Source organism: Salmo salar, chromosome 23 (assembly GCF_965601325.2).
Source record: "Salmo salar chromosome 23, fSalSal1, whole genome shotgun sequence".
NCBI lineage: Eukaryota > Metazoa > Chordata > Actinopteri > Salmoniformes > Salmonidae > Salmo > Salmo salar.
In genome coordinates this window covers 8,412,486-8,430,417 of record NC_138313.1, presented here as the reverse complement: position 1 = coordinate 8,430,417, position 17,932 = coordinate 8,412,486, and the positions used below count along the sequence as shown (strand labels likewise).

Genomic DNA, 17,932 nt, shown 5'->3' with positions numbered 1-17,932 from the left:
CACTCATTCCTATGTGAAGACTCAACAGTGCACTGAAGCCAAATGAAGTCGGTTAAGAGGCGTCGTATGGATACAGAACTAGAACACAGAGTCTAGTCTTTGGAGAGACCTACTAGACAGCTCAAATCCCAGCAGGTAAGCCCTTTGGAGCACTGGTCCACGACACAGGTATGATGTCCCATGTTGCATCATCACTGGGTAACTGTGGAAAGGTGAAAAAGGAGGCACAGTCCTTTATGTTTTGGCTCTAAGGGGGTGTACACAGTCCCCTGTGGTTCACCTGAAAGGCTGTGCTATCTCCCTAACGAGGCAGCGTAACACTCATGTATCCATATCAGATAGGAATCCTGCGTTTGATTTGTTTTCACAATTTGAACTGTTTCAGCTCTCATATATCTCATGTCTCATCAATCTACTTAAAATCTCTCCCTGTACGCATGTGTCTTGATTTCCCTGCAAGTTTCATCTGTATGATTTCCTCACACCCAGATTTGACTGTCCTCGCTCTCCCGTCTCTTCCACAAACTGTATGTAGTAACAGGCTCTGACCAGAAGAAGGTGATGTTAAACCCATGTCTGTTCACGCGTAGAAAGCCAGTCACAACAGTGAGCGTGACTTCACCTTGAAAAAAAAATGCTTATTAGTAATCAAACACACAAGCATTTGTGGTTGAAAGTTACTTTAGGATTGCAGTGGGGTGTTTCTTGAAAGGGATCCATACGTATAACATGCACAGACACAGATCAGTAAACACACAAATAAGAAAGATATTAAAGTGTATGCCTCCTCCTCTGATTATGGTACAATAGGGTGAGTGCAGAAGCCCATTTTAAATTCACATGCTTATCTATTCATAATTTGTCGGAGTAGTTTTCCTTTTCTGTTCCAGACATCCAACTCCACTTCCAGTCCGTGGGCAGCATGCACATGTGAGGAGCCGTCCAGGGGGCATCTTTCATCTGCCAACAGCAGCAGTAGCCTCGGGGAGGGATTAGCAATGGGGCTAGACCAAGGAAGAGTAATCCACCAGACGCCCCACAACCAGGGCACATGAGGGGTGAGACCAGGGACTGGGGCGGTGAAGGGGGGGGGGGGGGGGGGGGTGGAGGTAGGGATGGGGAGCAGTGGAGTGGTGGGAGCAGGGATGGGGAGAGGAGGCAGGGGGAAAGGGGGTGAGTTGGGCAGGATTGGGAGCACACTGAGATTTTGAAGGGTGAGGATTTCACCATGGGAGTGGAAGATAATTGTCCATGTTACCTATATTATGACCATCGCTCTCCAAGGCTGAAGAGTCAAATTATTTGGGTTTGGTATAATAGTCTTTACCTCTTGTTGTCCGTTTACATACTTGTAGGAGTGTGTTTGTACAGTTTGTGTACTTGTGTGAGTGTGTTGTGTGTGTGCACATTACACATTACCCAGCAGCCAACCTGTTTGCACCCATTTAATGTATAAGTAAAATACTGTGAAATACAAACACCATATCCCCTCAGTGTGTTATACTGCATGTGTTGTTACTCACTTCCTGTGATCTCGAAGAGCACTTTGTCGTTGAGGCCCAGTCTGAGCTCTGGCATTCCAGACAGAACCACTTTGAGCTTGATGCTGCCCATGATCTCACTACGCAGGACACTGCCGGTCGCACTTACCTTGCACAGGGAGACAGACACGGTTACATTAAAGGGAAGCTGAAGTAAAAAAAATAAAAATACTTCTCTGGTTGAAAAAGGCCTATGTTGCATCGATATTAGTCAGAAACGTTGATTCAAGTGTACAAATTTACTCCAAAGTGTAGTAAATTTTTCATAAAGTCAGTATTTTCCCAAAACAGAGATTTGTGAGATTTCTTAGATACAGTGGATATTTGAGGGTTGGGTTTTGATTTCAATCATGCCCACTAACACGGCATGGTAACGCCTAGGGAGAATTGTCATGCACGGAGAAACATCTGCGCTGATTGTGCTCTATCCAATCGTTTACATAAAAGATAACACATTGCCAATGTTATGTTGAAAGTACACTTGGCCCATAAGCCCTTTTATGGAGTGACCACTTGCTGATGTGGCCACTTGCTACTAGCTAGCTTCATTGACAAACACAGAGATGGAACTTTGGCAATGGTAAACAGTGTGTAGTTTGTGCTTTACTTACAATAGTTTGACAGCTTGCTGATGAAGTTGTGGATGCAGCAGCAGCTGACTCGATACTGTCTACCTAGTTTCCATGCAAATATTTTAACTTGAGAAATACTGCAAACACCTTTGCCTGATGTAAAATTGTGCAACTAAGACCACCTCGGCAAAAACGTTCAAATTAATTAGAGATTTCTTCATTTATCTTCGAATAATTCTGACTATTTTGAGGGCGAAATGTTGCTAACGTGACTCAAGAGGGACAAAAAACAATAACTCCCAGGGTACAATATAGCAAACATAACACACCCCCAAGATGCAAATCTCACTTATTCTTAGTGAGAAGCAGAAAAATCCAGGCAGAATCGGTGAGTTCAGCCCCCCTTTAAATAGGGAGAGACTACAGCAGGACATTTACAGTTTAGATAGTCTTGTGTTACCACACTCGCAATGCGAAGTCTCCTTCATCACGAAGGAACCAAAGAAATCAGGAAACCCTGGATTTCAGTATAGATATGACAAAAGGAGTTTTAGAAAGGATGAGAGAGGTATGGAAAAGATGGGGGGGTATGTTAGAGAATGACCTAGAGACTGAAGATGAAAAAGTGTATTGTCACAAAAAGGGAACTCTTGGGAAAGCCAGCTATCTAGTTAAATGGTAATGTGGCATGAGAGGCCCATCAGACTTGCGCTTCCTTAAAATCAGTCAGTTAGCCAGTTATTAGTCTCTGTCTCTGACCCCTGGGATACATAAAATGGGCTCAAGGGGCTGGTTACGTGTCAGACCAAAGGGCCGTGGGTATCCTGGTATAACACCGTTACAACAATCCTCCGGTTTCTGTGGTAAGAAAGGAAATCTGAAATAATTTCCTCCCAATTACTTATGACAATACATGTTGGGGCTCCCGAGTGGCACAGTGGTCTAAGGCAGTACTAGATGCATCACTACAGACCCTGGTTCGATCCCGGGCTGTATCACAACCGGCCATGATCGGGAGTCCCATAGGGCTGCGCAGAATTGGCCCAGTGTCGTCCGGGTTAGGGGAGAGTTTGGCCGGGGAAGGCCGTCATTGTAAAATAAGAATAAGAAGTTCTTAACTGACTGGCCTAGTTAAATAATGCTTCTCTGACACAACACTGATTAATACTGTCAACCTGACCTGGTTTCTTAGTCTGCACACTGCAAATGATTATCAAATCTTTAAATATATACAGTTGAAGTCGGAAGTTTACATACACCTTAGCCAAATACATTTAAAAACTCTGTTTTTCACAATTCCTGACATTTAATCCAAGTAAAAATTCCGTTTTAGGTCAGTTAGGATCACCACTTTATTTCAAGAATGTGAAATGTCAGAATAATAGTAGAGAGTATTATTTATTTCAGCTTTTATTTCTTTCATCACATTCCCAGTGGGTCAGAAGTTTACATACACTCAATTAGTATTTGGTAGTATTGCCTTTAAATTGTTTAACTTGGGTCAAACATTTCAGGTAGCCTTCCACAAGCTTCCTAAAATAAGTTGTGTGAATTTTGGCCCATTCCTCATGACAGAGCTGGTGTAACTGAGTCAGGTTTGTAGGCCTTCTTGCTCGCATAAGCTTTTTCAGTTCTGCCCACAAATTTTCTATGGGATTGAGGTCAGAGCTTTGTGATGGCCACACCAATACCTTGACTTTGTTGTCCTTAAGCCATTTTGACAACTTTGGAAGTATACTTTGTGTCATTGTCCATTTGGAAGACCCATTTGCGACCAAGCTTTAACTCTCTGACTGATATCTTGAGATGTTGCTTCAATATATCCACATAATTTTCCTACCTCATGATGCCATCTATTTTGTGAACAGTACATATCCCTCCTGCAGCAAAGCACCCCCACAACATGATACTGCCACCCCCGTGCTTCATGGTTGGGATGGTGTTCTTCGGCTTGCAAACATCCCCCTTTTTCTCCAAACATAACGATGGTCATTATGGCCAAACAGTTCTATTTTTGTTTCATCAGACTAGAGGATATTTCTCCAAAAAGTATGATCTTTGTCCCCATGTGCAGTTACAAACCATAGTCTGGCTTTTTTATGGCGGGTTTGGAGCAGTGGCTTCTTCCTTGCTGAGCGGCCTTTCAGGTTATGTCGATGTAAGACTTGTTTTACTGTGGATATAGATACCGTTGTACCCCTTTCCTCCAGCATCTTCACAAGGTCCTTTGCTGTTGTTCTGGGATTGATTTGTACTTTTCGCACCAAAGTACGTTCATCTCTAGGAGACAGAACGCGTCTCCTTCCTGAGCATTAGGACGGCTGCGTGGTCCCATGGTGTTTATACTTGCATACTATTGTTTGTACAGATGAACGTGGTACCTTCAGGTGTTTGGAAATTGCTCCCAAGGATGAACCAGACTTGTGGAGGTCTACAATTTTATTTCTGAGGTGTTGGCTGATTTCTTTTGATTTTCCCATGATGTCCAGCAAAGAGGCACTGAGTTTGAAGGTAGGCCTTGAAATACATCCACAGGTACACCTCCAATGGACTGAAATGATGTCAATTAGCCTATAAGAAGCATCTAAAGCCATGACATCATTTTCTGGATTTTACCAAGCTGTTTAAAGGCACAGTCAACTTAGTGTTCGTAAACTTCTGACCCACTGGAATTGTGATACAGTGAGTTATAAGTGAAATAACTTGTCAGTAAACAATTGTTGAAAAAATGACTTGTGTCATGCACAAAGTAGATGTCCTAACCGACTTGCTGTGGTTGAAAAACCACTTGAGTGGTTGAAAAACGGGTTTTAATGACTCCAACCTAAGTGTATGTAAACTTCCGACTTCAACTGTACATATATCAGACTATTAGAAATCTAATTTGAACAAAAATGGATCTACCCTGGAAACCATGTTTGATGAATTTGTTACCATTCCACCAATTCCGCTCCAGTCATTACCATGAGCCCGTTCTCCCCAATTAAGATGCCACCAACCTCCTGTGCAGCACGCCTGGAGTTTTAAAAAAGGCACGTGAAAGACTCTGAGAGCATAAGGAAAAAGATGCTGTGTGCAAAGCATAATGTAGGATATAAACAGGCACAACTTTAGACTGGGGCTGTATACAGCCAAAGCAAGGCTGAAATGGCTTCAGAACAAGAATGTGAAACTCCTTGAGTGGCCCAGCCAAAGCCCAGACTTGAATCCCATTGAAAACCTGTGGAAAGACTTGAAGATTGCTGTTCGCCACCTCTTCCCATCTAACTTAACAGAGCTTCAGAAAATCTGGAAGGAAAAATGTGACAAAATCCCCAAATCCAGATGCGCAAAGCAGATACAGATATACCCAAGACCAGCAGCACGGTCGACCTGGCCGTGCTGCTGCTCCAGTTTCAACTGTTCTGCCTGAGGCTATGGAACCCTGACCTGTTCACCGGACATGCTACCTGTCCCAGACCTGCTGTTTTCAACTCTCTTGAGACAGCAGGAGCAGTAGAGATACTCTCAATGATCGGCTATGAAAAGCCAACAGACATTTACTCTTGAGGTGCTGACTTGTTGCACCCTCGACAACTACTGTGATTATTATTATTTGACCATGCTGGTCATTTATGAACATTTGAAGGTCTTGGCCATGTTCTGTTATAATCTCCACCCGGCACAGCCAGAAGAGGACTGGCCACCCCTCATAGCCTGGTTCCTCTCTAGGTTTCTTCCTAGGTTTTGGCCTTTCTAGGGAGTTTTTCCTAGCCCCTGTGCTTCTACAGCTGCATTGCTTGCTGTTTGGGGTTTTAGGCTGGGTTTCTGTACAGCACTTTGAGATATCAGCTGATGTAAGAAGGGCTATATAAATACATTTGATTTGATTTGATTTGACTCAAAGCTGTAATCGCCGACAAAGGTGCTTCTACAAAGTATTGACTCAGGGGTGTGAATACTTTTGTAAATGAGATATTTCTGTATTTCATTTTCAATAAATGTGCAAACATTTCTAAAAACATGCTTTCACTTTGTCATTATGGGGTCTTGGGTTTCTAAAAATATATATATATAATCCATTTTGAATTCAGGCTGTAACACAACAAAATATGTAATGAATCAAGGCGTATGAATACTTTCTGAAGGCACTGTAGTACAGTAGTAGATGTATATACAGTAAAGCATAGTAAAACTATAAACAATAAAGCTGAGGTGTAATAAAGGCCTTTTTATCAGGGGGTGCTGGCTACTTCCTGCGGGTGGCTATGGGAAAACCTGGGACTATTTTAGACTTAATAGTCCCTGTTACCCTAGAGTAGTTTTTCCCAACCCTAGTCTTCGAGTACTGCCAAAAGTACACATTTTTATTGTAACCCTGGACAAGTACACATGATTCAACTTGTCAACTGATAATCAAGTCCTCGATGAGTTGAATATGTCTTTGTCCAGGCCTACGTCAACAAATGTGTACTGTTGGGGGGAAACAGTGCCCTAGAGACACCACATTATTAAACAGATACAATAATCACAGACTGAAATCATAGTGCAGACCCTCACTAGCACGTTGTGGCTACTGTGTTCATGGTATACTAGGGACCTTTTGATACTACCCATGATTAAATTACAATACTTGAGGTGTTTTTACTGACATCTGAGTGAAAAGCCTCCTCACCAGCAGGTTAACGGACTCAATGACGTCCATGAACACCTCGTTCTTCCTGTACTTGATGCCCTCTGACCTCCAGGACACTGCATTGGTGACGGTGGCGGGGGGGCGAGGGGCGCCCACATCCAGTTTGTGACCCTGCTGGGTGATGTACCTGCAGAGAGAGGGGTTGGGGAGAGAGGGGGGAGTGGGGGAGGCGAGAGGACAGATACCATGTAAGCTTATTCAGAGGAAAAAGAATGCTGTCGTCGCTACCTCACTTTCCAACTAAGGTTCGAGAACAGAGGAGAAAGCAGAATATGAAAAATATTAAAGTAGAATTCAAGAACGTGAGGATCAGTACAAAGATGTTTGTTGTCTAGGTGATATCAATCTTTCTATATATATTCATGATTAATGAGCTTATGATAAGATACCCCAGAATAGAAAGTTAATTTTATTAAACCTCACTGGATTAGATAGATTAATGAAAGGATTTGTCTTGGGTTGTGAGCAGGTTAGTCATGGGTGTAATTGGAACAAGGGGGTTTACATTGTGATTCTATTGTGATTGTAACCAAAAGACTAAAATGGCACTAAACTAACTCTAAGGCTCAAATCATCCTGGAGTGCATTTTGTGTGCTCATTTAAAAGGTGCAATCTGCAATAGTTAAAAACGATAAAGTTGACCTGACTGTCAGGCCTTGTACCCATAGCTCTGTGAGAGTGGTTACATGTCTCTAGCCTAGCTCCATCCCATTGTGTCTTTAAACACAGTAGACCTTGCATGTCTATTATCTACTACTGGCTGTACTATCAATACCTTAAGCTGCAGGATGATGTGATGAGACGGGGAGTGGGTAGGAGGGAGATGATATACAGTACCTATGCAAACACATTACCGTTTATTCCGTAGGTGGAACACCTGCCCGCTGCCTCTACCTCTCACTGACAAACAACCAGGGTGACAGACAGCAACGCCATGTACTTCCTCAAATACACACACACACAGTCCTGCCGCCCGACCTGTAATCCCACCAGATAGATCTCTCCTCTGCCTGCATGTCTCCCAGATCTCCCTGTGGTAATGACAGACTGATCCAATCTCAACCATAGATCCTTCTGATGCCTGCAGACTTTCTTTCCTCCACTACCCTTCCCTGGGCTCCTCTGAGAATCCCCTTATCGCTCAGCTTGAAAGAGGCTTGTGTGGTTCAAAATGTGTCTGCACATTGCAAAGGCACTGAAAGCCTCCCCCCAAAATTGCCCAACAAATTACATTACACTGGTTTGAATTCACCACTTGACACAGGATATGGTGACCTCATATAGTGTTTTATGGTAATCCCACGTGATACAGGGAGATCATCTCATCTTAATACCTCATCTTGACTCAAGGAGAGTGGAAAGAGATGAAAGTCAAGTGGAGACAATTATTCTTTTTTATTTCTACTTTATTTATTTAACCAGGTAGGCTAGTTGAGAACAATTTCTCATTTACAACTGCGACCTGGCCAAGATAAAGCAAAGCAGTTTGACACATACAACAACACGGAGTTACACATGGAATAAACAAACATACAGTCAATAATACAGTAGAAAAAAAGTATATACAGTGAGGGAAAAAAGTAGTTGATCCCCTGCTGATTTTGTACGTTTGCCCACTGACAAAGAAATGATCAGTCTATAATTGTAATGGTAGGTTTATTTGAACAGTGAGAGACAGAATAACAACCAAAAAATCCAGAAAAACGCATGTCAAAAATGTTAGAAAATGATTTGCATTTTAATGAGGGAAATAAGTATTTGAACCCTCTGCAAAACCCTTGTTGGCAATCACAGAGGTCAGACGTTTCTTGTAGTTGGCCACCAGGTTTGCACACATCTCAGGAGGGATTTTGTCCCACTCCTCTTTGCAGATCTTCTCCAAGTCATTAAGGTTTCGAGGCTGACGTTTGGCAACTCGAACCTTCAGCTCCCTCCAGATTTTCTTGGGGATTAAGGTCTGGAGACTGGCTAGGCCACTCCAGGACCTTAATGTGCTTCTTCTTGAGCCACTCCTTTGTTGCCTTGGCCGTGTGTTTTGGGTCATTGTCATGCTGGAATACGCATCCACGACCCATTTTCAATGCCCTGGCTGAGGGAAGGAGGTTTTCACCCAAGATTTGACTGTACATGGCCCCGTCCATCGTTCCTTTGATGCGGTGAAGTTGTCCTGTCCCCTTAGCAGAAAAACACCCCCAAAGCATCATGTTTCCACCTCCATGTTTGACAGTGGGGATATTGTTCTTGGGGTCATAGGCAGCACTCCTCCTCCTCCAAACACGGCGAGTTGAGTTGATGCCAAAGAGCTCCATTTTGGTCTCATCTGACCACAACACTTTCCCCCAGTTGTCCTTTGAATCATTCAGATGTTCATTGGCAAACTTCAGACGGGCATGTATATGTATTCTTGAGCAGGGGGACCTTGCGGGCACTGCAGGATTTCAGTCCTTCACGGCGTAGTGTGTTGCCAATTGTTTTCTTGGTGACTATGGTCCCAGCTGCCTTGAGATCATTGACAAGATCCTCCCGTGTAGCTCTGGGCTGATTCCTCACCGTTCTCATGATCATTGCAACTCCACGAGGTGATTCGCACCAACTGTTGTCACCTTCTCACCAAGCTGCTTGGCGATGGTCTTGTAGCCCATTCCAGCCTTGTGTAGGTCTACAATCTTGTCCCTGACATCCTTGGAGAACTCTTTGGTCTTTGCCATGGTGGAGAGTTTGAAATCTGATTGATTGATTGCTTCTGTGGACAGGTGTCTTTTATACAGCTAACAAGCTGAAATTAGGTGCACTCCCTTTAAGAGTGTGCTCCTAATCTCAGCTCGTTACCTGTATAAAAGACACCTGGGAGCCAGAAATCTTTCTGATTGAGAGGGGGTCAAACACTTTTTTCCCTCATTATAATGCAAATCAATTTATAACATTTTTAACATGCGTTTTTCTTGATTTTGTTTTTGTTATTCTGTCTCTCACTGTTCAAATAAACCTACCATTAAAATTATAGACTGATCATTTCTTTGTCAGTGGGCAAACGTACAAAATCAGCAGGGGATCAAATACCTTTTTCCCTCACTGTATACAGTGTGTGCAAATGAGGTAGGATAAGGGAGGTAAGGCAATAAATAGGCCATGCTGGCGAAGTATTTACAATATAGCAATAAACACTGGAATGGTAGACGTGCAGAAGATGAATGTGCAAGTAGAGATACTGGGGTGCAAAGGAGCAAGATAAATAAATAAATACAGTATAGGGATGAGGTAGTTGGATGGGCTGTTTACAGATGGGCTATGTACAGGTGCAGTGATCTGTGGGCTGCTCTGACAGCTGGTGCTTAAAGCTAGTGAGGGCGATATGAGTCTCCAGCTTCAGTAATTTTTGCAGATCGTTCCAGTCATTGGCAGCAGAGAACTGGGAGGAAAGGCGGCCAAAGGAAGAATTGGCTTTGGGGGTGACCAGTGAGATATACCTGCTGGAGCGCATGCTACTGGTGGGTGCTGCTATGGTGACCAGTGAGCTGAGATAAGGCGGGGCTTTACCTAGCAGAGACTTGTAGATGACCTGGAGCCAGTGGGTTTGGCGGCGAGTATGAAGCGAGGGCCAGCCAACGAGAGCGTACAGGTTGCAGCGGTGGGTAGTATATGGGGCTTTGGTGACAAAACGGATGGCACTATGATAGACTGCATCCAATTTGTTGAGTAGAGTGTTGGGGGCTATTTTGTAAATTACATTGCCAAAGTCGAGGATCGGTAGGATGGTCAGTTTTACGAGGGTATGTTTGGCAGCATGAGTGAAGGATGCTTGGTTGCGAAATAAGAAGATTCTAGATTAAATTTTTGATTGGAGATGCCTAATGTGAGTCTGGAAGGAGAGTTTACAGTCTAACCAGACACCTAGGTACTTGTAGTTGTCCACGTATTCTAAGTCAGAACAGTTGAATAGCATGCATTTAGTTTTACTTGCATTTAAGAGCAGTTGGAGGCCACGGAATGAGAGTTGTATGGCATTGAAGTTCGTCTGGAGGTTAGTTAACACAGTGTCCAAAGAAGGGCCAGAGGTATACGGAATGGTGTCGTCTGCATAGAGGTGGATCAGAGAATCACCAGCAGCAAGAGCGACATCATTGATGTATACAGAGAAGAGAGTCGGCCCGAGAATTGAACCCTGTGGCACCCCCATAGAGACTGCCAGAGGTCCGGACAACAGGCCCTCCGATTTGACACACTGAACTCTATTAGAGAAGTAGTTGGTGAACCAGGTGAGGCAATCATTTGAGAAACCAAGGCTGTTGAGTCTGCCGATAAGAATGTGGTGATTGACAGAGTCGAAAGCCTTGGCCAGGTCAATGAATACGGTTGCACATTAGTGTCTCTTATCGATGGCGGTTATGATATCGTTTAGGACCTTGAGCGTGGCCGAGGTGCACCCATGATCTGCACGAAAACCAGATTGCATAGTGGAGAAGGTACGGTGGGATTCGAAATGGTCGGTAATCTGTTTGTTAACTTGGCTTTCGTAGACCTTAGAAAGGCAGGGTAGGATAGGAGGGGGATGACCGCGGCAACTTTCCAATCTTTGGGAATCTCAGACGATACGAAAGAGAGGTTGAACAGGCTAGTAATAGGGGTTGCAACAATTTCTGCAGATAATTTTAGAAAGAGAGGGTCCAGATCATCTAGCCCAGCTGATTTGTAGGGGTCCAGATTTTGCAGCTCTTTCAGAACATCAGCTATCTGGATTTGGGTGAAGGAGAAATGGGGAGGCTTGGGCAAGTTGCTGTGGGGGGTGGAGGGCTGTTGATCGGGGTAGGGGTAGCCAGGTGGAAAGCATGGCCAGCTGTAGAATAATGCTTATTGAAATTCTCAATTGTAGTGGATTTATCGGTGGCGACAGTGTTTCCTAGCCTCAGTGCAGTGGGCAGCTGGGAGGAGGTGCTCTTATTCTCCATGGACTTTACAGTGTCCCAGAACTTTTTGGAGTTTGTGCTACAGGATGAAAATTTCTGTTTGAAAAAGCTAGCCTTAGCTTTCCTAACTGCCTGTGTATATTGGTTCCTAACTTCCCTGAAAATGTGCATATCACGGGGGCAATTCGATCTAATGCAGAACGCCACAGGATGTTTTTGTGCTGGTCAAGGGCAGTCAGGTCTGGAGAGAACCAAGGGCTATATCTGTTCCTGGTTCTACATTTTTTGAATGGGGCATGCTTATTTAAGATGGTGAGGAAGGCACTTTTAAAGAATAACCAGGCATCCTCTACTGATGGGATGAGGTCAAAATCCTTCCAGGATACCCGGGCCAGGTCGATTAGAAAGGCCTGCTCGCTAAAGTGTTTTAGGGAGCGTTTGACAGTAATGAGGGGTGGTTGTTTGACCGCAGACCCATTACGGATGCAGGCAATGATTGCTGAGATCTTGGTTGAAAACAGTAGAGGTGTATTTGGAGGGCAAGTTGGTTAGGATGATATCTATGAGGGTGCCCGTGTTTACGGATTTGGCGTTGTACCTGGTGGGTTCATTGATAATTTGTGTGAGATTGAGGGCATCAAGCTTAGATTGTAAAACGGCCAATTGGGCTTGTTTGGTGTGTTGGTTTTGGTCCTGATTCTGCCCAGAAATGCTAATGATGTATACAACAAGAGCATCTGAGTTGGCGGTAAAATCGTCAGTCATACTACGAAACAACACACACAAACACACTCTTTCACATACACACACACACACACACAAGGGAAGACAATGGAGGGGAAGACAATGGAATGGTAGCCAGGCCAGGGCCCGGTTCTCAAAAGCATCTTAAGGCTAAGTTTATCGTTAAATCCCTCGTAAGAGCACCTTTCATATCTGAGCCGTTTCCCAAAACTGTCTTTTATTAATGTTGCACTTGAAAGCGATCGTAATCTAAAGACCACTCGTAGAACAGCTAAGTGCGTTGTTAGATCACTGTTTTCCCTCTGCCTCTCCCGCGTCACTTAACACACAGAAGATCTCCGCTAAACATAGAATGAAGATGTTTATTTGTCTCTGTGACCTCCAAAAACATCATAGTTTAATATAAAAAGCCAAAAAAGTTTGCAATGACTACGAGGGGTTGGGTTAAATGCGGAAGACACATTTCAGTTGAAGGCATTCAGTTGTACAACTGACTAGGTATCCTCCTTTCCCAACGTAATAAACAAGCGAAGCAAGGATATAAAAACATATCTAAAAATGAAAACCGATAACCTAATTATACGAGTGCTAGATTAGACCACATATTGACATCACTTTCATGTAAGTGCAATCGCTAGATACCTAGTATTAGGTCATTAGGCTACACCTAGGCTACATTATATGAAAGCTCAAGCATTTCACTGTAGCCGAACCAATAACTTAAAAGGTCAACATATTACTGTAGGTATATGTACATTTGTAGTCTAGGCCTTTATCATCCTATTTTTAGGGCACGTTGATATTTTCTAAATAGCGAACGAGGGAATGAGCGACTTTGACTTTGGCTTTATTCATTCTTGCTCACAGTTTACACAAACTGAATAAATGCTGAATTTAGCCTACATAATAAAACATTGCATGCAAAATATCAGGAAAAAAATACTAGCCTTTATAGTCGGGAATAATTTCCGCAAGGGACAGCTCCTGTAACGGCACAGTTAAATTCCACTTTGTAATGAGTGCATCGTTAAACAGTCATAAGCCTAAATTCCATAGCTATCGGGAAATCGCGCCCAGGTGGGCTGTATTTTAGGGTAAGGGGGGGGGGGTTGTTGTGGAAGGGCCTGATTGGGGGGAGATGGAAAAAGAGGAGAAGAAGGGGAGGATGGAGGAGCATCGGGATGAGGTGGAGGGGCTCCTTGGCGAACCGAGGAGCAGAGCTGAGCTCGTCTGTCTGGGTGTCGAGTGGAGCCAGCTGACAGTGGCATTGTGTATGTCTCAATGGGAGACAGGCTAGCGATTATCAGCCCTATTCAGGCCCACATTCACAGACAACACAGACAACACACTGATAAAGACCTCATCAAAGCTCAGGGCAAAAACACATCTTCATACGTCCACATCAGACAGTCACCATATTATCAAAGTAAACCATCTGTTTGAGCAATTATAAAAAGACAAAATTACATTATATGATGTAACAAACAGGCTTTCAATTAAAGTGTAAGACTAATTACAAACAGGTAATTAAGGAGACAAGATAGGCAGATTGCCATGGTAGTCTGGACTTAATTAAGTGAACACTGCACCTTCTGCCAGAACATGGCACCATTCCCAGGGGCAAGTAACAGAACAGGAAAACAAAGTCCTGTTAACGAGCTAAACCCTCTGAACCCTATAGGCTACTGCATATTGTCTGGCACTAGCCTAGATGCTAGTCTTTTATGGCATCAAACGGCAAGCCATCTAGTAGAGAGATGAGTAGACAGAGGTGTTGACTGACTCGAACTGACTTTACTCTTTAGCAGAGAAAAAAACATGAAATATAAAGTCTTATTAACATGCTAAAGCAGGGTTTCCCAAACCTTTTTGGCCCACGACCCCATTTTGATATCTGAAAAATATTGCGACCCCACCCATGTGAAAAAATAATGTAATTAACAGCCAATGTTAACTTTTTTATTTGGGGCTATGTCAGTCAATTGAAAAACATTCAAACAGTATTTCTGATTGTGATTTGAGAAGACAATTGTATACTTTTCATGTGGGGCAGTCAATTGCAAATTAGTAATGTCTCTTATCTCACCACCACTAATGAGATGGGTGTGCTTGATGCATGTCTCGTCGGAGCTTCTCAAAATCAGGGGGCGTGGTCGACAGTGCGCACCTCATCTCTGCTGTCACATCCAACCTGGATCGTATTTGGTTTTAATACAGACGAGAGCACTGAATCCAGCTTGACACTGATATGAGCTGGCGAAGGGTTGCCTACCATGTGTTTTATGGTGATTTCGAACCAACTGGGAACTCTGAAAAATACTAAGACAAATCATGACGTCAGTGATGAAAGTCAGAGCTCTAGAAAAAGGCCCGAGTTCCCGAGTTGGAATTCCGAGTGGCATGACCGTTCAAAACAATTTTTTCCAGTCGGAGCTCGTTTCTTTCCGAGTTCCCAGTTGTCTTGAACGTACTGAAGTTGGAGATTTCCGAGTTCCCAGTTATTTTGAACGTGTAATTAATGCTCAGAGGGAGACGGCAGGGTATTTCCTTTGAGCCAGGAACCAAGCCTCCTCTGTAGTGAACCGTAAATGTGTTGTCTGTAGCATTCGGTCACATGACAGCTTGATCAGCTGTACAATTCCATTTACCGTCATGTCAACTGAGCCAGGATCACAGTCAAACGGATTGGGAATGAGGTCAGTCCCAAAGTGCTCTTCCAAGCATTGGAGGTGAGCAGCCATCACTCGTATGGGACACACTGATGTTGTTTTCTGTTATTTTCTTTTCATTACACAGAAAGTCAACCAAGTCAGATTTTTTACATCCATTGTGAATGACAAAAGTTCCTCTCTCAATGTGAAAAATCTTTCCAACACCGCCTCAATAACCACCAAGCCTCGATGTGAAATAGAACAGTCATGCTCTGATCCCATATCTCTACATAGTTTTGCGAAAAGGCGTGCGCGCAATTGATGTGGTTTGATGTAGTTTACAATCGAAGATACCTGCTGCAGTATATCTCCGAGTTCCGTGCTCAGCTCTTTTGCCACCTTTTTCCTCTCGGTTTATCATACAATGTGTCCATATGGCAGATGGAGACACATTCATAACTAGAGTGCAGAGGCCTGCCCGCCGTCCTGTGATAGATGGAGCCCCATCTGTGCAAAAGCCCACCATTCGATCCCATATGGAATCAGTTTTTTGTCAATATAGCCACGCAGCACACTGAACATCCCCTATGTCTTTTCATGTTCAGGAATCGGGAGACAGAACAATATGTCCTTGTGAATAGCATCTCCCGACATGTTTAGCATCCCCCGACATGTTTAGCATCCCCCTACATGTTTAGCATCCCCCGACATGCATGGGCATCTCGGCCCTCACAGCTAACGTCAGTTTGAAAAGCATACGCTGGGGAGTTTGAGTCGTTCAGTTAGAGTTTCCTCTTGATTGCTAGCAATAGCATACATTATTCCGTTAACAGTGCTAGCTGACAAAGGTATTGATGCGAGTTTCTCTGCCCCTGCCTCCCCACACATTCTTTTCACCATATCAATTGCAGCTGGTAATATCAAAGTCTCTGCAATAGTGCGTGGTTTCTTATCCGGCCTAGCCATTCACCATGGGAATGATTTAAGTGCAACGGTCAAGTGCGGCCCTTTTCCATGATCTAAGGGCATTCTCTTTAGATTTTAATAATTTTCATTTACATTTTTATGGTTAACCACATTACAATAATTTTGAGATACAAATACGATATTATAATATATATATATATATATATTTTTTTTTTGTTGCAAATATATATATATTTTTTCAGGATTTTGTAAATTCTCCCGCAAGCCCCATTTTCATATCAAGCGACCCCACCTGAGGTCACGACCCCTAGTTCGGGAACAGCTGAGCTAAGGCCTTTGAACCTTATACTGTAGCCTACTCAGCAATATGGTAGTCTGTTGGATGGTAGTCTGTTTTAGCATTGCCCCTGTGTTGCAGTCTAAAATGACAAGCCTTCCAGGCCAGACTGTAGTCTTGACTGACTGTAACTGAGTCCTCTACTCACTCTTGCAGGATCTTGCTGTCTGTGGTCTGGGGAAAGCCAAAGTCCATGACCTCGTCCATCAGCTCATACACGATCACAAAGTTGTCACGGATACTCTCCTCCTCCAGCTCCTTAAAGTACTCCTTAAACACCTACAGATTTACAGACAACTTAATACAAGATCAATACAATACCAGAATAGTAAGCACGGTGTATTATAGTAGGTATTGTCAGTGAAGCACACACTCACCTGTACTATTTTGTAGAGGAAGGAGTATACCAGAGCAGCATTGGCATTCTTCTTGGTCATTGCCACCACTAAAGGACGACTGTTAAGTATGTACTAAACTGTTGAACAGAAAAAGGTACTGTGCCACTGCTGTTTTAAATCTATCAAATGGAACATTTACAATCTGCAGTTGCTACATCTATTTTTGGACTTATATATTAATGATACATATATTGACTCTTGAAGAATATAACTTAGAAATGCCTCATGAGCTTAGTTCAACTGCCTTAGCCCAACAGAACCCAAAATATAAGCTTGCTTTACTCCAATGTTTGTAAACAAATTAAATGTAAACAAACACTAGATGGCCTGAAAACATGGTTAAAACTATAATTTGATATCATGGGATGGTCAGCCCATGCATCCACAGCCCTGTCTACGAATTTGAGTGGTTACATTTCTCTAGCCCCATCCCTCAGCTTTTTACCAAATCAGATCAACTTTTAAAAATGCACACCTGTTAATTGAAATGCATTCCAGGTGACTACCTCATGAAGCTGGTTGAGAGAATGCCAAGAGTGTGCAAAGCTGTCATCAAGGCAAAGGGTGGAAACTTTGAATAATCTAAAATATAATATATATTTATTTAACACTTTTTTGGTTACTACATGATTCCATATGTGTTATTTCATAGCTTTGATGTCTTCACTGTTATTCTACAATGTAGAAAATAGTAAAATAAAGGAAAACCCTTGAATGAGTAGGTGTGTCCAAACTTTTGACTTGTACTGTACACAGCGCGACATCATGAATCTGCATGCATGCAGTGAGGGTGTGAACTGTGAATTGTGTGATACGTCTCGTGAGCAAGACAGAAGCTGAGACAGACGGACTTCCTGTTTGGACAGGATACGGTAGAGGTTGCTGTGTTTGATCCACAGGAAGTGTGAGGAGCCGCTGGTCACCAGGGGCGACGTGTCTGCGTCCTCCTCCATCCTCATCATTATAGGCATGAAATGGTCGATCTCATTCATGTCCATGTTTCCCATGTAGTTACGACTTATCAACACCTACAAGGAAAACACATAACATAAAAATAGAGGGTGAAGATTTGTAACATGTCCATGTTGCTCTTGTAGTTACGACATATCAACACCTGGCCAATTAGATAACGTGACATAAAGGGCATTGTAACACATTGATGTACATTCATTTTCTATTCAA

General features: G+C 43.1%; 1 protein-coding gene across 4 annotated transcripts in view; it reads right to left on the bottom strand.

Moving 5' to 3' along the window:
* The window catches only part of LOC106584019 (AP-1 complex subunit mu-1), a 45,569-nt gene that overhangs the window by 6,567 nt on the left and 21,070 nt on the right, over nucleotides 1-17,932 (bottom strand). For all 4 annotated transcript variants that reach the window (XM_014168777.3, XM_045706461.2, XM_045706462.2 and 1 more), the window contains exons 5-9: nucleotides 17,622-17,778; nucleotides 16,730-16,797; nucleotides 16,501-16,631; nucleotides 6,768-6,915; nucleotides 1,524-1,650 (exon numbers count right to left, since the gene is read on the bottom strand). In XM_014168777.3, the coding sequence (XP_014024252.1) occupies nucleotides 1,524-1,650; nucleotides 6,768-6,915; nucleotides 16,501-16,631; nucleotides 16,730-16,797; nucleotides 17,622-17,778 (631 nt within the window). The remainder of the gene's footprint in view (nucleotides 1-1,523; nucleotides 1,651-6,767; nucleotides 6,916-16,500; nucleotides 16,632-16,729; nucleotides 16,798-17,621; nucleotides 17,779-17,932) is intronic.